Here is a 22,898-nt window from a genome sequence, read left to right as displayed (position 1 = left end):
GAATCGACTAGCGCAAGACAGGGGTAATTAGAGATAGCAGGGAAAGGTGTTCGTCCTGCAGTGGACATAAATATATAGGCTGATGATGATGATGACACTGAGACAAATTGAGCTGTCGGAGGCCAAGTAGCCCGAGACGTGCTTTGTTGTGTTCCTACTGCATAGTGTTCTAAGACAGCGATGCAAAACCGAAACAAACTCGAGCTGGTAGGCAACACAAAAATATGATGGCACCAAAGCAAAACATGACGCTCACTTCATGTTGCCTGCAGCTGGAAACACTGACACCTTAGGGCTATCACCTATTAAATCCGTGCAGTACATTTCCAATGGCACTACACCACATGTGCTATGAAACCGATAGGTGAAGATGCTTATCGCAATAGTGTTGGTGGTGATAGCTGTGAATGCAACATGCGACGACCTGTGAGGAGATTTGTTGGTGCAAAAGAGAAAACTAAGTGCATGCCATCATTTTCACGTTACATGGGTGGGCGAGTACTGCGGGAAAGCTGCTGTGGAAGGCAGGTGAAGATGCTTATCGCAGTAGTGTTGGTGGTGATAGCTGTGAATGCAACATGCGACGACCTGTGAGGAGATTTGTTGGTGCCAAAAGAGAAAACTAAGTGCATGCCATCATTTTCACGTTACATGGGTGGGCGAGTACGGCAGGGAAGCTGCCGTGGCAGGCAGGTGAAGGTGCTTATCGCAATAGTATTGGTGGTGATAGCTGTGAATGCAGCATGCGACGACCTGTGAGGAGATTTGTTGGTACCAAAAGAGAAAACTAAGTGCATGCCATCATTTTCACGTTACATGGATGAGCGAGTACTGCCGGGAAGCTGCTTGGCAGGCGCCTAATGCTCTCAATCATTCGTCTCACACCTTTCCTCATTCGAACGGGATTTAGCAGCCTGAAAACGTGTAATACAATTGCAGTTTGACGATGAATTGAACGTTGGTGCTAAAAAAAAGGGGTCCTGCTGTTACCCTTACTCTTCTCGTTCTGTGCAAACCCCTCTCCCATATCTTCTTTTTTTTTCCAAGCTCACAAAACCAAGTTTGACTCTTCACAGGCGACACACGACCCAGCAAGCTCACCGACTGCTCGAGGTCTTCTGGAGGTGGCCGGGTGATCTCTGGGGGCAAGGCAGTGACCTCAATTGGGCGAACCTCGCCCGTGCGTTGCCCCTGGGGAATGGTGATGAGGCAGCGGCTGGTGCGGATGGTGATCAGGCGGCTCGAAAGCACCCGCAGGTGGCGCACCGAGCCTTCCTCGGTTGGCACCTTGCATGCCAGCTGGGAAGCACCGACAAATCACAACAATGATGCCCTCTTTTGTGTGACCCATAGGGTGCGTCCCAAATCTTGACACAGATAGTTGATTTGCTGTCTTTAAGCACAAAACGTCAGAAAAGAACAGGACGTAAAAAAAGCAACAGACATTGAAGCTGTTGTTGTCAGCACCGTTGTCAGCTCCTTTCTTCGTCCTGTTCTTTTGCACTGTTTTCTGCTCAAGTCACAAACCAAGCAGACCCAATGCGTGTGCTTTTTCTGCCTTTGTCAGACAGCCACCACCTTAAGTTATGCTTTAATCCTAACACAAATGGTGATCAACATAGTTTTAAAACAACAGAATTGAAGATTGCAATGTAGACGAGCTTCAAGGCTTGCTCCATACAAGCTAAACTAGCTTGCTATAGGACAGCTGCGCTTAATCATTTTATTAGGCCAAGGCAGTGGCTGTCTTATATTTCTTCATCCTACCAGTCACACATAAGTCCATCCAGTTTGCATAAGAATGGATAAATAACTTTAAGCAAGTAAAAAGCATTGGATCAAGAACAAAACTGGACCTGATGGTCCACACAGCTGCCTTGTCACAGCATCGGTGGAAACAGGCGTGTGCCGAGAAACGCTGGTCCAGCGTCTTTCTGTCCACTTGCTTCTTTCCTTGTTTTTTTTTTTCACTGGAAATTCTTATAATGCAGGTGTGAACCTCAGTTTCATGAGATTAGGATCCTGGGCAAAAGCAAAGAAACTACTGCATGCATACTTTCGGAGGCCCTTCATATCGGGAAAAGAGGCACGGATTGTGTCAGCGATACTTCTGTGTGTCTATTTGGAAGCGAGATGCAGTCTTTTGATTATTTTTCTCTGCCCTGATGAACATGTCTGCACACGCATTTAAATGTATGCTTTCTTCTGGCCTTCTAGGCGATTGCAATAAATCAGTTGTGACTGCAGCACCAGTGGTGTCTGGTCATCTCTTCTATTGTGTGTTTTATTTGCACCGTAACGCCTTCACCAAGTATCAAACAACTAGGTCAAGAACGGGTTGTTTCGTGCAATGTATATATGCTTATAACAAACGTTGGATATAATGAAGGCATTTTAGCGTCCGATGTGACTTTGTTATTTCCAATTAGAAATTAGTACCTGTTCAAGGGCATAGATTGCGCATGCCAATCTTAATTAATTTGCAGAACTACACAACTGTCAGCAGTGTTATTTGAGCTAGCTTCCATACTCCTCAATTTTGTTTTATCCTCCATGCTCCAGCCTGCCAGGTTAGTAAGTTATACTTCAATGTAAAGAACCCAGATATAACAAATTATAGGATATAACGAAGTACTGTCGAATCTCGATGATACGATCATGGCTAATACGAATTTCCGGATGATACGAATTTTTCTGAGGTCCCGGCCGAGCCCCATTACTTTGCAACGTGCTAGAGAACGGTTGTTACGAATCGATTTTCGACCCGCGTCGGTTGATACGAATAAACGCCGCCCCACCGACGGCCGCGAAAGAGAACAGCGCGCAGTACGCGCGTTTTCCCTTTCTCTTTTGGGGCGGAGGCGCGGACACGGCGCCGGACAGTTTGGAAGCCGCGACTAGGTGCGAGGAGTTTGAAGCGGTGCACTTTTGTTGCTTTTGTGCTTTTCTTTTTGTCTCTTCGCTCGCTGCAGCGACCACGCTGCCCCACGCGCGGCCGCCGCAGCAAGCGAAGGTTCGTGCGGTCTATCGCTTCAACGGAAACTGAGCGGCGTAAGCACAGCGCATACAAAGGTCAGAGCCGTGTGGAGATCGCTTTCAAGATACTGTGCGTGCGACAACACCAACAGCCAGCACAGGCGCAAAGTACAAGAACGCATTTGTTGGCAGAGTAGGAGCCGCCCCCCCCCCCCCCCCCTCCCTCCCTCCCGCGTTACCTTCCCACTTTGCTCCTTTCGCGTGGGGAGATTGCGTCGCCAGTTACCATTGCGCTCGGTTGCAAGATACGCATTTGGTGCCGCCGCACAGCGTCGCCCCCCCTCCCTCCCATACCCCCACGGCCTTTCGCGCAAAGGAAGTCGTGTTTGCTCTCCGCTGTGCGTTCGCTGTCCGTGAAGGAGCGCGTCGTCCCCCGCGCGCTTTCACTCGCACATACGGCGCGCGGTGACGACTTTATCGCCCTTGGACTTATGCTCCACGTCTTATGCTCCTCCTCCGCATCGCCCTCGTTGATCTCCTCTCCCATCGGTGGGCGCACCTCGTGCTCGCTACCGCCCTTGTTGGCGAGATTTTCCCGCAGAAGCCGCAATTTCGTCTCACGCGGCTGCACTGTAAGTGGTATGCGTATACATGGAGTTCTATGGGAGGGTAAACGGGAGTCGGAAAAGGCCGCGTTGTAGCCAGTTCTGCACTATAAACGGTTACGTTATAAGTGGTCTATACTGTAAATGCTTTTTACGTACGTGTGCCTGAGTGAGTTCACCTCTCGACTCTTTAATTTAGCTAGTTTTAATTGTGTTTCGATGATACGAATTTCGGCTAATACGAATTTTTTTCGTGACCCCGTGAGATTCGTATCATCGAAATTCCACTGTAACTCTAAAATGTCTCACTGATATCAACATAGAATATAACGAAGCAATGTCTCACTGATATCAACATAAAATATAACGAAGCTATTTTTGTGTTGAATATGAGTTCGCTATAATAAGATTTGACCATATTGGTAGAATAAATGAACTGTACACTTCTCAATGACATCGATAAGCTGCCTAACACGACTCGGGAGTGCCTGCCAAGTGCGCTCCAACCCGCTTTGTCCCCCATTTGAAAATTTATTTCAAATTATTACAGCACTGATAAGAACAGGTACCACTGCCACACCCACCTGTCCTCCATCGTTCTGTCCCCAGGCCCAGAGCTTGCCCTGGGAGTCCAGGGCCAGGCTGAAGTCTCGGCCACACGACACCTGCACCACCTTGCTACGCTGGGACAGGTGCGACACCAGCTGCGGGCTTTTCTGCACACAACGCGACGAGCCATCAGTATGAATTGAAGCACAGTGGTAAAAAAAAACTAATAAAAATACGTGTGACAGATGACTACTTCAAGGCCGGTATAATGCAGCGATTCCTTCTGCTCGATTCTATGCCACCCTTCTCAGCCACCGTTCACAGTCAGCTGATTCAGCTGACAAACGTGGGTGGAGCACTACTGATCACTGACAAAGCGAGACAAGGGCTGCGATTTTGTAACAATGTCTTTTCTGATACTATTCCTTTTCGCGCTTCGTGAGTGGTCAGAGCGACCCTCCACCCGCATTATGAGTGGGATCAGCCGACCGTGAATGGGGGATGATAAGAGTGGCACAGAATCGAACAGGAGGCATCATTCCAAGATCGTGATCAAAGAATGCCATTTGAATCATTACACTATCCCAGCCCAGACCATACATTGAAATAATACGCTTTGAGATACACAGTAATGGGGGAGCTCTGGATTCATTTTGACTACCTGAGGTTCTTTAACATGCACCTAAACCTAAGTACACCAGCAGCATCTTTTTTATTATTACTATTCCCCCACTGGAATGAAACAACTGCAGCCGGGAATTGAACTATGCTAACCATGCCATGCTAAGCATGGCAGCTGATTACAGTCAGATATTTACAAGATTGTAACAATTATCGCAGTCGGCCTGCCATGATAACAGGCTCACGGATATGGCCCGCCAGCCCTGTCAAGTGCATGTCGTGATCCCCTACTCTCCTTTTGTTCAAATTTCACAGTTAGATTGAATATTTTGGTCCCTACTTTCCAGTTAACCTCTCATCTGTTTTGCATGTTTGGTTCATAGAAAAAGAATTTAAAAAGCACCATCGTATGAGCACCTAACCATCAAAGAAGCCAGCTGCTAGACAGATGTGAGCTCATTTAGCTACCTTTTGACAAGTAAAGGTTTGGGACAACTTGGTAAACAACAATGAAAGGTACAGTATATTAGTGAATGATGCAGACCAAAGAACGGAATGTTCTTGAAAAATGCAGTATGATGTTGAAAAAAATGCAGTATTAGAGTCAAACCCACTTATAAGAATATTCAAATGCCAAGAAAATCCCACTGTTATAAGCAATAATTGTTCTAACCGATAATTTTTATAACCAGGTTGCACCAGAAAAGCAGAAGGGACAAACATTTAAACATTTTAGTTAAGACAGAAAGAAGTACAGTAAAACCAATTCACAACATTACTGGCTTTAACAATATTCAGATGTAACAATGAGCAGGTGATGCACCGTCAAATTCTATGAGTGTTCTATGATAAAATAAACCGCTTACTAGCTGCATTATTGGCTATGTACAATTAAATTTGGCTACTGTGTGTCTGCACCAAAAAAAAAAAAAATTCACGCACCAACTCCCCTGGCAGTTGTCTAAGTAGGCGTAAGCAGTGTGCTACTTGCTCATCTCCACGCAGCCCGGTGTCATTATGAATGTTATGAAACTTGATCCGACCAGTATAAACCCCTTATCAACACTCATCGGTTGTTATCAACCTTATCGAACATGATCCTTACCAACTCTAATTGGTCCTTATCAACCTGGTCCTTATCAACCTGGATGTCCAGCGAAGCTGTTGCTAAACCACCACTACATTTGCTGAGGGGGAGGGGGGGTATTTAATGCTTTATCGATGCTTCAGATGCGTGTTTTAACCTTGTTCTTTATTGAAACCTATGTGTGTTGTATGGGTGATTTCAATGAATGTATGCTTCACTTTGCTGAGTGCTTGTAGCCTCTGCCTTACACGGGTATGAGCCATTGCTTGAAGGGTATGAGCCACTGTTTAGGCACGTATGAGCCATTGCATTCATCTTATGTGATTGACGGACAGGTTTCCTCATTGGGTAGGCACATAAATGCTTACACATTTAAAAGTAAAGCGCAATCTATGAAAAGAACTAAAGAATGCGAGCCGCTTCACCGCACCCGCATTTGTGCCATGCACCCCGCACCACATGCCTTCACACTACCAAGCCTATCAATAGTATCACGCCTTCGTTGCCCTTTTCCCATCTCCTTTCCACCTCTCTCATATTTGCAAAAGACAAGGTGTCAAGATGAGCACTAACAGCACTCACCTTGTTCCCTCCCTCTGTCTCTTTCTATTTTGCGCTAAGTGACCATAAATCTTACGAGTCTGAAATTGTCCAACCTGTTGACATACTTGACACCAACAACCACATGCAATGACTTCCCTTTTCGTGCATACAAATAACTTTGTGTATTCAGGTTTTTAAAGATCTATTAGCGAATGGAACTCTTCGTCACATGCACTCTGGCTTACTAGATTGGCATATCCTTGTGTGTACACCTCTTCATGTGTTCACAGCCATATTTTAATTTACTGTACATGTTCATAACCACCCTGCTTGAAACTGCGGAAGGTCCGCAGTACTTTTTCAAATGAAGAAAAGAAGTAAGTGAAGTGCGATCAGGGCTGTATTGCATTCCAAGACAGGAACTCGCTGTTACAAGAAGGATCAGGAGATAGCGCCATCATCCCGTGAGACAATTCATGTTGGTCGAGCACTTTTTCTGAATTCTCCGTCTCTGAAACTCTATTCCTTTTATTCTGTTAACTTGTGCACCTGGCCTTCCACATCTTTGGCTCTTATGTATTCACACTCTACATTCCAACTTTAACAACTACATAAATCACATACTGAACACAGCTGAACACATACTGAACCTCCAACACTCACACCTACCCAACAAGACACCATGAATGCTGGCATGTGCTGCGCTCACGACCAAATTATGCTTTACAAGCTCTAATAAAATAAATGCATCGCCCTCCGTACTAAACGGGTTTGTATTATGTCCCGCATCGATCCATAAAATCTCCCATAACTCCCTTTAAAAATATTTTTTTATTCACATTCATTTTTGTTGAACATTGCTCTGTTATTCATCTTGCATTGAAAACATGTCGTGCAATATTACTGCATTTGCTTGATTTTCAGTTCATGTTGAGCTATGTAATTACTTTTTTATGATTCAGTTGTATTGTAGAATGATCTTTCGCTTGCATTCCATAATGACTGATTTGAGCGTGTACCTTCGTACCAATGTATACCTGGGGGGAAGGAAGCACCGTCAAGCCACTACCTAGAGGCTTTTCTTCCGTTCTTTGCAGCCACGCACTGGGTGACCGAAAACTAACTGTGCAGTGGAAATGGTGGTCTTAAGGCACTGCAACGATCACTACAGGAAGTGCTGAAAATGTCCGTTATCGGCTTGAAGACATGTCTACACACGAATGCTGCATATTGTTAAACACTCGATGGAGGCTCTCTGGGTAATGGCTGTCTGTAGCTCCTGCAGTGTGTGAGGATTGTGCTCGCACACCTGTCCTTTGAGCGCACCCCAAAAATGTTATCAGATGAACCACAGATCTTATGCTATCATATCACACGTGAAACGTTGTATCGGCCACCGAACAAGACAGCAAAGCACCCACCTGGTCCTTGCGATTTCCCAGGCCGAGCTGCCCCTCGGTGTTGCGGCCCCAGGCGAAGATTTCCCCGTCACGGGTGAGCAGGAGTGCATGGTTTGAGCCGCAGGCCATGCCCACCAGGGGGCCCCGAACTGCCGACAGGTCAACCTCAGTTGGCGACAGGTGGCGCTGGTGGCCGTGGAGCAGGGCCTGGCCACAGCGAAGGACGCGGTGTGACCCTCCCCCCACATGCCTAATGTGAATGCATGCCAAAGGCTGCACGCAGCATCACAGTGCACACAGAGGCCTTAGGGAATGCATGCTGGCGTTATTTGGAAAAAGCCGAGTCTAACTGAACGTGGCAAATCGGTTCTGCAGAAATCCACCAGGTGGATAGAGTTTCATGAAAGTAAAATTGATGCTGTTATGTTTCATGTCAGAAAGACGATTTTTCATTTTGTGAATCTAACTGAAATTTGTGTGTCTTGTTAGTGCAGCTATTACGACTGAACAGCTCCTAGAGCCTGTACAGCCGAGATAAACGATTTTAGTACCACATGTATGTAACATAAGGGTTCACATGTTTGCCTCAAAGCTTCTCTGATCTGGCCTTGATACAAAGAACAAAGCATTAGAATAATACTGGGTAGTCTTTACAGCTGATTTATTGATTAATTCATGCATGCAAACTTATAGTCACTGCACAGTGGGCTATGAGTGACGCTGTAGTGGAGGGCTCGACATTCATTTTGGCTCATCCGGGGTTCTTTAACATACACATGAATCAATGTAAACAACAATATTTGTGTTACATCCGATCCTCACTTATTTTTTTATTATCATCTTGATTTAGTTTACTTTTCTCACAAAATTCAGCACTTTGTGTATGCTAACGTCCTCTTAATCTTCTAATTTTCTCTTGTGTATTTGCAGGCACAAGTTATGCCTTGTTTATTATTATCATCATCCAACTATGTCCACTGCAACGAAGAGGCTTCTCCCGGTGATCTTCAATTACCCCTGTCTTTACTGTTTAACTGCATCAGAGCGATTTTGGGCGTGACGGCGATGAGCGAAGGCGATGAGCGACAAGCAATGATGACGAGCGAAAGCATCGAGCGATAAAACGGGCCGTTGCGCAAACAGATTGCTTGTTCTTGTCGCTCGATCGCTCGGTTCTGGAAATATAGAATTCGACGCTCCTCGCTGGGGTGCTATGAGCGACTAGCCAATATCGCAAAGCCGGAACAAGATGTACATCAGTCAAGTACTACCAATTGTCGCACGGAACGAGCAAATGACTAAATTTCTATACGTGCGAGTGTAAGAACGTAGTTCAAGACGTTTAGAAATATTTATGTTGCTCTTTACAGTAAAACACATCCACTTAAATTAATAAAGCATGTGTCACACCAGTTTCAGCGCGTATTTGCTGCCCTCATACCGGCAAAACCGGGGAGACGTTGCTCAAAGTCATTGCTCGCATGCGGTACGACTTGTAGGTGACGAGAAAACCCGACAGCCAACTCCATCGTGTCGCTTGTTGCGGTCGCACGCAAGATCGCTTGCATGCGGTTTATACTTTACCTGTGTGACTATGATACACCGACAAAAAATTGGCTCTAGCTTTGTTTCTTGCACACAGGTAAAGTTGATATAATGAAGCTGAATAAGTGCTACAACTTCAGTATAACTGCTATATTGTTATAGCCACAAATCGCCTTGACCAAAGAGTATTTTACTACTGTTGCTGTACATTAAAACAGAAAAGCTGAAGTGATGTTACTGTGGGTTATCCGCAGCCACACTCTCAGCAGACAACTTCACACTTACCAACTGCTTGAGGACACCATGATATGTCCAGAACCAACGTATACAATCGGAAAGAAAAAAATTTAGAACTATACATCTGACACTGTAGCCTATTTTTGCTACTACGATCCGTCCTCATTTTTGTCATGAATATTATTGCTGTACACCATTTTTCTGGGCTGATAAGCCTAAGCATTGTGACTTTGTGTGAAGCATTGTGAAGAGACTAAACCACAACTCTCAGTCTATGACTCGTCATGTGTGGGAGCAAAGGTTGTGATAAACTGTGGAAGTCATTTTCACGTTGCGCAAGCAGAATGTGCAATTGCGCTTAAGTATTTAGTTATGTATTCCTATTAATGTTTGTTTAGAGTGAAAAGTTGTTTCATTTGTTCTGTATTCTTGTGTTACTATGCAACTTTCACATGTCATGCATTGTTTATCACTTATGAATTTTTATCAGTGTTCACTACAGTGCAAAAAATAATATTATTGAACCTATACATTGCCTGAACACACATATTGTGTATGTGTATTGTGCTGAGAGTATTGTACTTTATGCACACCCGTGAGCTAAAGTATATGGACCAGGGATTCTGCAATAAAGTCAATTTCCTTCTCTGCCTACAAATGCAACTTGCAATTGAGGACTGCAGTCCAAACTTGGCATACTCACCAAATACAGTTTGTGTATATCAATTACAAATTAATTCAGTTTTTTTGATGAGCCTGTGGTCCATATTCTTTTGTTCACAGCTGTATGTGTTTACATATGTATGTATGTATGTATGTATGTATGTATGTATGTATGTATGTATGTATATATGTTGTGTTTATATACGAACACATGTACCAGTTTATCTTTTTATGGTAACTGTTTTTTATAAACTAACCAATGTTAAAAACTTAATGCTCAGCACGAGACTAGTTTTTCTGCACTGGAACTTTCGTAAATGTCGTCGCCAATTCTATATGTTGTCTATGTTGTCACCGAACACCATGTACAGTATATGACCACTTATAACGTAACCGCTTATAGTGCAGGACCGGATATAGTGCGGTCTTTTCAGACTCCCGTTAATTTTCCCATAGCACTCCATGTATACACGTATCGCTTATACGTGTATAGAAGGGCACGTGGTGCGAACGAACAGCCAGTGAGGCTGAAACCAGAATCTTGAGTGCGAGTCGTGAAATATCATGGCGCGCATAGCGAGCGAGCGCCACGAAACTGCCAACACTCGCTTCATGATAATGGCAGTAAACGAAACTTCAGGGAGCGGGCGGCGCCGGCACATCACGGCGAAGGGCGCACGCGGAGACCGTGGAATGTGAGGGAGGAGGGCAGAAGAGAAGCGAATTTCGCCTCGGCAACTCCGCCGCTTCGGTGGCTCCCCTCGCCCTCCCTCATAGCTCCCTCACTTTCGACTGTCACCGTGCGCGCCCGCCGCCGTGCAGGCGCCGCCGCTCCAGACAGCCCAGTGCCAGCTCGCCGAAGTTTCGTTTTCTGCCGTTATTGGGAAGCGGGCGTTTGCCGGCGTGGGCAGTTTCGTTGGCCGTCCTGGGACAGCACCACTGCTTCCCTCTGCGCCGTAGCCGCAGCGTGCAAGGAAGCATAAAGGAGAAAGAAGGGTTCCCTGCCATTTTCTACACGTGGCTACGGTAGCGTGGCTGAGACGTCGGCACGTACACGCATGTTCCGGCGCAATGCAGAATTGGCGACCTTGCCATTTGAGAGAGGGTGAAATTTCCGCCGCGTTTTCTTTTTTTTTTTGTTTCGTTCGCGCGCGACATTGAGGGGTCTCTCCTAAGCTTTTACTCTATGGCAGTGCCGGAGCAATGCCGGTCGGAGGCGCCGCCGCGTGATTTGGTTCGAATTACCGAGATTCGACTGTAAATTGAATGCAAACGTTCTAGCTGCATTCCTCGACTGTCGCATACACGTGGCGGCTTGGTGCACATGTTTTGCATATGTGCGGGCCTTGAAAATTGTTGCTTTGGTTATAGTGCGGTACCGCTTATAGTGCGGATATTCGCGACTCCGGCGACTTACGTTATAAGCGGTCTACACTGTAATTAGATTGCATGCGCAACGCGAATAGTGTTGTAATCTCCAGAACACAAGTGAGCACCAGCAATTACACTGAAATCTACGACGACACGTATAAATAGTCGATGCACTTGACCCGTAGATCAAGTTTTCAACGACTGACAACTGTGGTCGCTGTTTTCATTGTGCTTTGTATATTCCTTGCTTTACTGGGCACAAGTTCGCCCACTAAAGGCCTTAAATCTGTACCTAGCATTTTTGAAAGTTTTATCTTCACCGTCACAACGTGACACTGCATTTTTGATACGTGTTGCCAATTCGTAGGGTACATAGACCTAGTCAAGCCAAATTAGTGGCTTTTTATCTGTGGCCTCATTAGTATGTTTCATAGATGCGACATGAAATCCAAAGTTCAAGTTCGGCAGCTGCTGGCATACCTGTGCCATGGGGCTGGCGCCGGCAGCGGGGAGGGCCGCGGCTGCAGCTGCGGAGGCCGGGTGCCGCAGGTTGCCCCCGTGGGGTCCTCCTGCGAGGGAGGAGAGCAGCTCGTTCTGCGCCACCACTGCCTGGAGGCGCGAGCGGCGCGACGACTGTGCCTGCAGCCGCAGGCTCTGCGGGTTGGCGCCCCATGTCAGCAGACGCCCCGACGACAGCAGCGCCAGCTGCACAACAGACATTCCTCGAGTGAAACAAACCGAAATCTCAGTAGGCTATTACATGTTCACCTTGGGAAATAATCGACAAGAGACTGACACGGAGAAGAAGGCAAGTGCAGACGCGCAGGTGCTAGCTGCAACCGGCACGCATTCACTGTGACAACAAAGACCAATCAGCCAACCAGAACCAGAATTCATCATAGGTTTCTGTATGATTACAGGTATTTTGGATACAGAAGGACGTCACATAGCCAGAGACTGTGTCATGATCCTCTGTATGATACAATTACGAAAGTTAACAAATAAAAGCAACAGTACCAAGGCTATAAAGTAGTGCATAGAAATGAATGAGTAAACACATTTTATCTAAGAAAGGGTGACTCTGTGACTTTGCTGGGGTGTGGGAAGACGGGTAGGGGTATTTGGGAAGAGGTGTGGGGCAAACCCTACCGCCGCCACCAATGACAGCACACTCCAAAGGACTCTTCCACCCGCAGGCGAAAATGAAGAATGAAAAGCAAGACGCACTGATCCTGGTTTAATTCATAAGTGGAAAGTTCGAATAGCCTGGAATATATTTCTGGCCCCGCTTTTAGTACAAGCACTGTATTTGCTGTTCGCGCTGTTTGAACAAGGCTTAATGAGCTCCGAAAGCGCTTACGTGTCCTCTGAATCTATGGCCAAAGCTTGGTGTCTTCCAGCCAGTCACCATCTATGATATCGGTAAGAACCAGAGCTTTTATGAGCTGCACCAGCATACAATATGTAGTCCTTTTGCAAGTTGATAAACATAGTTCTTGGCATCGTTCGTCTAGTCTGTCTTGTCACTGTTGCAACACCCTGCAAATCTTCTGTGCCAGCATTCTTCCTGACAATCCTGTGCTAATTATTGCAAGAAACACTTCTCAAACAGCAAGAACTCTACTGAACAGTGAAGTTCTTGTTTCTTGGTCACCTGGTTTCTTTGTCATGCTATGCTGGGTAAAGTACTGTCAAGTCCTTTATTCTTGCATACTCTTAATTTTCGTAAATTTCGTGGTTGGAAAATCCCGCAAAATTCTGGGGCACACAAAATTTTTGAGGAAGAAATATGGACATCATGCTTAAAACTAAAAAAAATTTATTTGCCGGATAGTTGTGCTGGGTGTAGCCCCTGAAACGTGACACATTCAATTTACTGGGCTGCCCAAGCTCATGCTATGCCAGAAACGAGATTCTGTGCAAGAAAAAACAAGTTTGTGCATGCAGGCGCACCCAATCGGTTTTTCGCAGGCAAGCTGATGCACCCCTTGGATGACAAGTGACGCCCTTGAAGTCATGCATGGAAAACACGTGCGACTGAAGAAAGTTGAAAATTTATACTGCACTGATAAAATAGGGAGAAATTATTAAAAAAGAAAGTTGGAAGGCGATTCAACCTCTAGTTGAAGTTGACCAAAGACAATGTCTTCCTGCCATTTCGTGGTAAGAATATGGTGTATGAACTGTATAGTTCATAGTGAGCCACATTGGGACGACATTTGACAGACGTCAACTAGACGTTAAATTGCCTTTTACCTCTTTGTCATCAATTATCATCATTATCATAAGCATTAGCAGCATTGTCATTATGATTATTATTATTACTATCAGCATCTCATCATCGTCAACTTTGTCTTTAAAGACTACACAATGATTGGGATCGGCCCACGAAAGACGCTATAGAAACAGACGTTAGAAATGTATATACTCGAAACGGGAAAGTGGTGGTAAGTTGCCAAAAAAGACATTGTCCTCAAAAAACATAAAGGAGTTTTGCGGTCCAAGCAAGCCGTATCGTACATAGTTAAAATTAGCAGCTGTGAATATGCCTGGAGCCCCCGATTCCTGAACAACTGGGGCTGTGAAATTATAGAGTTTTGCCTTCCGACGTACCACTTGGAAGAAGCCCGAGCAGAGCAGGCGCACGGGCTCCCCCAGGTCGACCCGCTGGGGGCTACTTTTCTTGGGTGACCGGCCCAGGCCCAGCTGGCCAAACAGGTTGCACCCAAAGGTGAACACCACACCCTGCAGAAGAACGGGAAGACACGGTGACATTGCACACAGGCGTCCATGAGATGTGTCTTTAAACTAACAAAACATGAAACTAAAGGTAAGAAAAAGTTGGGCAAACTTCAGTTAATCAGCATTAAGATTTGGGCTTGTTGGTACGTCATCGTGAAGGCTTTAACAGTGTAGCACAATTAGCAAGTGGATGCAGAAGAAGAACAAGGCACACACACAGCATTGTGCACATGTCTCAATCTCCCTCTGTGTCCATGGGCTGGTTCGTGCTAGACCAAAAAGAGCTTCATTAGAGTCATGTTCAACCAGTGTGCCATGACACAAAAGACGAAGAAACGAAATAAGCACAATGCCAACCAGCAAATGCACTGAGCAGGGAGGGGGGGGGGGGGGGGGTATTCTGTTCAAGTCTACCTAGCTGACTGTCCATTTCAGCTGTGACCGATTGGCTCCAACTGCACAAGCGAGAAGGAACCAGCCAGTCTCCTTCTCGCTCGTGCAGCTGGAGAAAATCATGGACAGTCAGCTAGGTACAGTATAGACCACTTATAACGTAACCGCTTATAGTGCAGGACCGGATATAGTGCGATCTTTTCAGACTCCCGTTAATTTTCCCATAGCACTCCATGTATACACGTATCGCTTATAGTGCAGTTGCCGGAAACGAAATACCGGTTACAGTGCGGCTGCCTGGGAGTACGAAAGTCAGCGGAGACGGAGAACGCTTCCCTCAAACGGGCGCCCCAAGGAGTGCTTGAGGAAGAAAGAGAGACGAAGTGGAGGAGAAGGGCACGTGGTGCGAACGAACAGCCAGTGAGGCTGAAACCAGAATCGTGAGTGCGAGTCGTGCATATATGAGTCGTGCGTATATGAGTGCATATCAAGGCACGCATAGCAAGCGAGCGCCACGAAACTGCCAACGCCGGCCAATGCTCGCTTCACGATAACGGCAGTAAACGAAACTTCAGGGAGCCGGCGGTGCCGGCACATCACGGCGAAGGGTGCACGCAGAGACCGTGGAATGTGAGGGAGGAGGAAGGCAGGGAAGCGGATTTCGCCTCAGCAACTCCGCCGCTTCGGTAGCTCCCCTCGCCCTCCCTCGCAGCTCCCTCACTTTCGACTGTCACCGTACGCACTCGCCGCCGTCAGGCGCTGCTGATCCAACAAGCCCGGCGCCAGCTCCCTGAAGTTTCGTTTTCAGCCGTTACCGGGAAGCGGGCGTTTGCCGGCATGAGCAGTTTCATTGGCCGGCCTGGGACAGCGCCGCTGCTTCCCTCTGCGCCGTAGCCGCAGCGTGCAAGGTCAACACGTGACTAGAAAGTAGAGGAAGCATAAAGGAGAAAGAAGGGTTCACTGCCATTTTCTACGCGTGGCTACGGTAGCGTGGCTGAGACGTCGGCACGTACACGCATGTTCCGGCGCAACGCAGAATCGGCGACCTTTTGAGAGAGGGTGAAATTTCCGCCACATTTTTTTTTCTTTCTTTTTTTTGTTTTGTTCGCGCGCGTGGGGTCTCTCCTAAGCTTTTACTCTATGGCGGTCGGAGGCGCCGCCGCATGATTTGGTTCGAATTAACGGGATTCGACTGTAAATTGAATGCAAATGTTCTAGCAGAATTCCTCAACTGTCGCACACGCGTGGCGGCTCGGTGCACATGTTTTGCATATGTGCGGGCCTTGAAAATTGTTTCTTTGGTTATAGTGCGGTACCGCTTATAGTGCGGATATTCGCGACACCGGCAACATACGTTATAAGCGGTCTACACTATACGTGGACTCTTAAAGAATACCCCCCCCCCCCCCCTCCCCAATAGAAGGGTGGAAAATATAGCTTGCTGGCACACATCTACGAGAATACTCGAGAATGGTGCAAAAAGACGAGATGAAATTAGCCAATGCGGTGTCCAGCAAGGTTTGTCACTTGTCCAATTCTGTTTTTCAGACAAATGCTGACTCCCATGCCAGGACAAATGGGACGATTTGTCAAACAAGGGGGCGAAACGCTGAACCCACCCATTCATAGCATTCGATGGCTGTTCGGGTGCAGAGTATATCTTTTCCACGTCCTTCCCATCATGCTGCCCTGGTTTGTTAATTTACTACCCTAAATCTCCTCGGCAGCATTAATCTAGAGGGAAGCAATAGCGTTGCAAAACAGCGGCAAAAAAAAAAACGGGCAAACAAACAGAACTGCTTATTGGTAACGGTCGTTTTGCACACACAGAGAACAACACAACTGAAAAACAGCGCCACACACAGCACCCTTCAGGATGAACTGACCCACCTCAGAGGTCAGGGCGACCGAGTGACCGCAGCCTCCGTAGGCATCGACGATCTTGTGGTCAACCAGGCTGGCCACTTCCCGAGGCAGCCTCTCGTCGGCACAGCCGCCGTGGCCGAGCTGGCCGTGCACTCCCCAGCCCCAGGTGAACAGGCTGAGTCGTTCGTAAAAGAAAGCAATGTGAGAATGCACGTTACGATGCGATGCACCATTACACAAAAATAAAAAGTCAAGACGCGAAAACGAACAGGAGGAACCCTTCCCTTTCCACATTTCCCAGTGCAAATGCCACTTGTATGATTCATTCACAGTTCCTTACTTTTGCGGATGGAGAACATCCGCAAAAGTAAGCAACTGCTGACAGCCCGCTGCTGAGCAAGTGAAAAACGATAACTCAAACATGAAATGTTTGGAATGCTTTGTACGATTTGCCACATACGTTTTCAAACAAGATAAAACTTCGCAGGAAGATGAAAACTTGAAGTGACTGACAGTGCTTATACAAGGAATGTCACCGAGCCAAAGTTTCGACAATGAGATTTGTATTTGTCAGTTTTGTCAGATTAAACATGATAGGCATTATCACATTTATGTTGCCGCACATGTTATGTTGATGCAACACTTCAGTTTTGATGCATCTGGAATGTTGTGGCCACATGTAAAAAGACAGGCCCCTGCTACCAGGGGAACAGTGCTGGAACATTCGCCAAACATTATTTAAGAGTGTGGATATAAAGATTCCTCCGCAATCTTTAGCTCGAGGCCAACTATGATTACCCTATTGTAATACATGTGAAATGCTGAAATGTTCTCCTTATACAACTGTTGAACTGATTTCAATGAAGACTGTTTTATTTAAAGGGGCCATGAAGCACTTTTTATTGAAGTGGAGAAATGCAGAAATGTATTTGAAGTTAAAATAGGCTACTTCATAAATACTTTGCCGCAAAAGTACTTCAATGCGTTCAGCAAAAGTGGAGTTATTGGCAATCAAACACGTCTTTTGCGGTGCTTCCACGCCTTCTTCAATACGTTGCACTTCGAAGGCTACGGTGGAGCGAGAGGTGCCCACAACGCTCCGCCTACTGAATGTCGCCATGGCACGCAGTTCAAATTTGATTTGGGATGTCCACGAAGACGCCACTATTTCCAATTTTGGAGCCTACATGCGCCAAATGTGACCAACGCGGTTGTCTTCAAAGTGCCGCAGTGCGCTCACCCACCAGACTTGTCATGGCACCCCGTGGCGGCCGCGGTATCTACGCTACGTAGCAGGCAGCATCTACATGCAACTGCAGCATCTGCTTTGTGCACAACAGGGCTAGAGTGCGTGCTCACGCTCATATGCTCCTGTCTGGCTGTGCTACGTGATGTGGGCCGGCTTTGTCCTACACCAGCTTGACCAACGAATAGTAGCCACATCCAACTTATGTATTTTGAAGCGCTGTCAATAGCTCAATACGAAGCGAAGTCCGCCAAGGCGTCTAACCAGGAGCGGCCAGGAGTGAGCACGCGCTGGCAAGCGTGCATGTGGTCTGACCTTAAGTTTCGCACGGTTCAAGGCTAGTGGAGTGTTCAAAACTAGTCGAAATTAGCCAGACCCGCTGGCTACGACACCAATAAGCAGGGTGGCCAAAGTTTAATACTTATGCGGGCAGCCACAGCCGAGCGTGAGCAGACAATAGTTGGCTTCTTCCGGAAGTTCGTAATTATTATAGAAATTCGAAAGCAGGCTTTCGATTAATTCAGCCTGTTTATAAAATTATAAATATACACAGCAACGGTAGAAAGAAGTGCACTGATCCAAACACCCTTTTTGATTGATGTCACCTATTGGCCGATGGCATCTGCTATATTACGAAATAAAGCGTCCAGAAAAGAGTGAGGAGCAGGTTTTTGTTGAAAAGAGAGCGTTTGAGAAAAAGGTGACTTTGTGCTCCGCTTGCGAGATCCATGCGCTGCGCACGACAGCAAAATTTGGCTGAGATGTTCACAGTAGCGTATGTTAATCACAGACTCTGTTTTTTCATGAAGCCTTAGGGGTGGTTCAGGGCCCCTTTAAGAGACGGCCGAATTGTACCAACTTTAGGAAGATCAATTTTTTTGGTGCCTCAAATCATTTACAAAAATTGCTGAAAAATAAACTGAAGCACAACATTTGGAAATCTATAACTGTCTACCAAAAACAGATATCGCATTTCTGTAAGCTGCAACTACTAGAGCATCTGGAGTGGCCAAATACAATATACCAGTTTACAGCTTTTGCGAAATTGTTACCATGCTTACAAGGATTTCGCAAAATTTCTATTCACAAACTAGTGGTACGTATTTCAAATTGATGTACGGACATCAATTTTGGCGGCTTTATATGTCTCAATATGTTCACTTAACAGAATCTTGATGCTGCTTATTCCAGAGTTAGAGATTTGTAATCTTGATGCTTCTGCTTGCTCAAATTTCGCTGCTTTATACAGTTAAACCTGCTTATAATGAACCTCCATATAACAAATTCCTGGATATAACGAAGTTTTTCTATTCCCCGCCGTTACTCCATAGCAGCACATGTATTTGAGACCTCTACATAACGAAGTGGCAGGGGGAGACCCCCTCGAAACAACAAATTTTCCCCACCAACAACCTAGAGATTTTGCCCAAAATTTTGTCATTTTTGCGTGAGCAGCAACCAAAAGCACCTTCTCCGCCGCACCGGAATGCGAAGTGAGCGCACGTGTGCGTGCGTGCGAGCGTGTGCGAGGCGGGCCTGCATCCCTCGACCCCGCGATCTTGCCGCCACGGGCATGACCTTTCCCCCTCCCTTCATTCAAACCTGATCCTGCCGCTTGCTGCAGCTGGCCTAGCCCGCCAAGCAGGCGCTCTCCTTTTCCAGTTGATGTTGCCGACGCGCTGGCAGATGCTGTGACACATCACACTCGATAAGCGCGGACACGCGTTCTCAAACGCTGGCGGCGTGTGGAAGCGCCGCTGCAGAAGCGAGCGAAGTGACCTTCGTGCTGTTGTCTATCGCTTCAACGCAAACTGAGCGCCGAGAACACACAGCACGCACAAAGCTACGAGCCACCGACGCACCTAAACTGCCTAGACTCTGCCCCAACGCAGATCGCTTTCAAGATACGGCCTGCGCGACTGTGCGCCGCCGTGCAGTACGCAGTTGATGCCAGAGTACAGTACAACGCCTCCCGCTATCCCTCCCCCCTCGCTCCCTCGCCGGTGCCTCGAGCACAACGGAAGAAGGCGCGCTTCCTCCCTGCTTTTCTTTCTTGCACGCACGAGATTTAGACGCGGTCATCGGCTCCCTTCGCAAGTTTTCACTCGCACATACAGCATACGGCGCGCGGCGACTGCGTTATTGCCATTGGACTTTATACGGAACATCTATGAGCCAAAACCAATTTTAGGGCCACAACGCGTCATAGCCACCATCTTTAGGTAGCAAATACGGATCTCAAGGGCCATACTTTTGCTGGCGGAAACCGAAAATACGTCATAGTTGTCGCCCCCGGCACTTTGGGCAGCCAATGCCATCGTCAAGCCACCAAGCCAAGCGACATGAAAAGTCAAAATGGCCGCTCGGGCCGGCGCGGGGTGGCATTTCGCAACGTATGATGCGGGAACGGTCCCACAGTTGCGACGCAACAGCGGGGTTACCAATGCATTGGGTGCTATGGGAGCTGTGCCGGGACCGGCCGAAAACGACGTAACAGCCGGGAAAACGCAGTACCCGGGAACGTAACATCGGGCTTCTACTGTAACACTATACGACGCTACGACGCCATCGTGACGCTCGTTCTTCATTTCTGCCGGCCTCGCGCTTGTGCGAAACAACACGCGTCCACGCATCCAGTACCTGGTGTGACATTTCAAGGATGAGTGCTTTGACAAAAACGGGAAACGGGTGCGCGTTACAATCGAGAGTGCATTAGAATCGAGTAAATCCGGTAAGCGTTTCTTTTTAGAATTTTCCTGCGGAATCTGCATATAACAAAATCCTCTTTATAACGAAGTTTTTCGGGAATTTGTCAATTTCGTTATATCCAGGTTTAACTGTATACAGTTAAACCTGGATATAATGAAATTCAGAGGAGACAGACCGATGCAAGGTCCCCGGCTGCAGTGGCATCACACAGGAAATGTAAAGCGAATTTAATGTACACCTGTGTTTTAAATGTGCAAGGACTGTCTGTACAAGTCCCACAGACTGTCATCGTCACTTCCAGTGTTCTGCTTCCAGTGTTCTGCTTCCAGTGTTCTGCTTCAGGTCACTTCCAGTGTTCTGCTTGGTGCTGCCCTCTTATTGCTAAAAACGTTCCTGCAAAATATTTTTTTTTTTTTCGTTTCCTTGAATATGCCTATTCTCGGTGTATTTTGAGCACTTAGATTAATAATATACATTTCCTTTGAGTATTTACACGTCTCGCACTTAACCTTTTGAGGGTTTTTTGCAGTACATTTATGGCGCCGATCTTATGTTTGATATTTCCTGCGTATTCGGCACCACTGGTTGTTGAAAGATGCTGCCGACTCTATCGAGCTGCCAAAAGTCAATTGAAATTGTGTTTCTGCTCACCGGTGCACACAACTCGACCTGTTTACCCCCAAGCGCTTGATCATGTGGCCGCGCACACATCGTCTGCTACCTCAAAGCCTGCGTGGAGGAAATGCTATCTTTTCTTATGACTGCCACTGTAGCATTTCTGGTATAACGTAAAACTGTTCCAATCTGTTTTTATTGGGATAGCAACTATATGGATACTCCAGGTGCGTATGTCTGCCGTCGTCGTGATGTTCCGTATAAAGTCCAGAGGCGATAACGTTGTCGCCGCACGCCGTATGCTGTATGTGCTAGTGAAAACGTGCGACGGAGAGCCGACGATGGTGGCTCAATATCGCTCGCGCAAGGAATGAAAGCGGGGAGGAAGCGCGCCGTCTCCTGTCGCGCGCAAGGCACCAGGTGGAGGGGAGGGAGGTGGGGGGTTCTACTCCAGCGGCTGCTGCGTGAGGCGCGGCCGCTAGAGCCCTACCTTGAAAGCGATCTGCGATGTGGACAGAATGCGAGGGCTGATAGCTTCGTGTGCGCTTTGTTTTCACGGCTTAGTTCGCATTCAAGCGAGAGGCAGCAGGAAGGCCAATTCACTCGCTGCTGCTGCCGCGCTTGCTCAATTCAGCGTTCTGACAGCGACCTTCCACGGTCATCGAGTGGGATGCGTTCAGGTTCGCTAGTGCGCGTGACAGCATGCTTGTTAATTTAGTTAGTAAGTGATGTTTACAAGTTTACACGGCCGATAAAACTACTACCCTTACCTCCTATAGCTGTCTACTAATTTGCTATTGCAATCGATGCTTCGCTTTTGAAACTGCAACTTTTTATTCCAAATCCGCCATTAGCCCTTAGTGATAGGTCCAAATGGCTCAGGCTGCGCACCTATGGGCATAATAACAGATTGGAATAGTTTTACGTTATACCGGCCCTGGCAGCTGAGATGCCTTCATGCTGCACCCACTGCAGCCCATGCCTTCCTAATACCTAGTTCACTCGCAACGCCCTCAGCCTACTTTTTGTTATTTTGCACCTCAGCTAGGGCCCACCAGTGCCGCTCAGCCCACTCAAGCGTATTCTAGTACACTATAAGTACAGCCGGCCTGGCCATTCCAACAGCAGCGGCTACAGCTGTTCGTGGCCACTGCCGGAGCCCTTCTGGCGCAGTGTGGCGCAATTTCGGTCAATTTTCTGTGTTCGGCGCAGTTTGGCGCAGGAGTCCCACCCCTGCGCACTTCAACACTGGTGGTGTGATGACGATAGGCAGGTTCTGCATTACAGAACTCAAATAAACAAAGGTAGAAGATGAATGTTGCCAGTAGCATAAAATTCCCACACCACCTCCTGGGGACGTGATGGGTTTGGCAAAGTCTATTACAGGCTACTTATTTAATTGTTTTTCAATAAATTGATAGGCGGAGCTGCTGAAGCTGCCCACTGGTCTATGTTGAATGCTATAGTGGAGGGCTCCGAATTAAAATGGCACTGATGCACATTTCCCAAACTGTGCAAACTCCACCACATGCATTTGACAGCAAAAACGTGCGGACCCAGATGGCTCACGTACCTCCTGGAATCTGGCTTCCCCACGCAGCACATGCCGCAGAAAGAGCTGGAGTTGTTAACAACGCAGTACGACATGTGATGGCACAAGTGTTTCCATGCTAGTGCGACCTGATGGCCTTGGTACTGAGGCACAAGAGGAACTTGTGGCAGTATTCTCG

General features: G+C 47.1%; 1 protein-coding gene across 1 annotated transcript in view; it reads right to left on the bottom strand.

Annotated features, from left to right (window-relative positions):
- Nucleotides 1–22,898, bottom strand: part of LOC119466504 (uncharacterized) — a 122,425-nt gene that overhangs the window by 34,019 nt on the left and 65,508 nt on the right. Inside the window, 6 exon segments of the mRNA XM_049657416.1 lie at nt 1,102–1,299; nt 4,166–4,297; nt 7,803–7,988; nt 12,078–12,302; nt 14,211–14,342; nt 16,623–16,773. Coding sequence (XP_049513373.1) covers nt 1,102–1,299; nt 4,166–4,297; nt 7,803–7,988; nt 12,078–12,302; nt 14,211–14,342; nt 16,623–16,773 — 1,024 coding nt within the window.

This window comes from Dermacentor silvarum, chromosome 10 (assembly GCF_013339745.2).
Source record: "Dermacentor silvarum isolate Dsil-2018 chromosome 10, BIME_Dsil_1.4, whole genome shotgun sequence".
Taxonomy (NCBI): domain Eukaryota; kingdom Metazoa; phylum Arthropoda; class Arachnida; order Ixodida; family Ixodidae; genus Dermacentor; species Dermacentor silvarum.
This window is presented reverse-complemented; position numbering and strand designations above follow the sequence as displayed.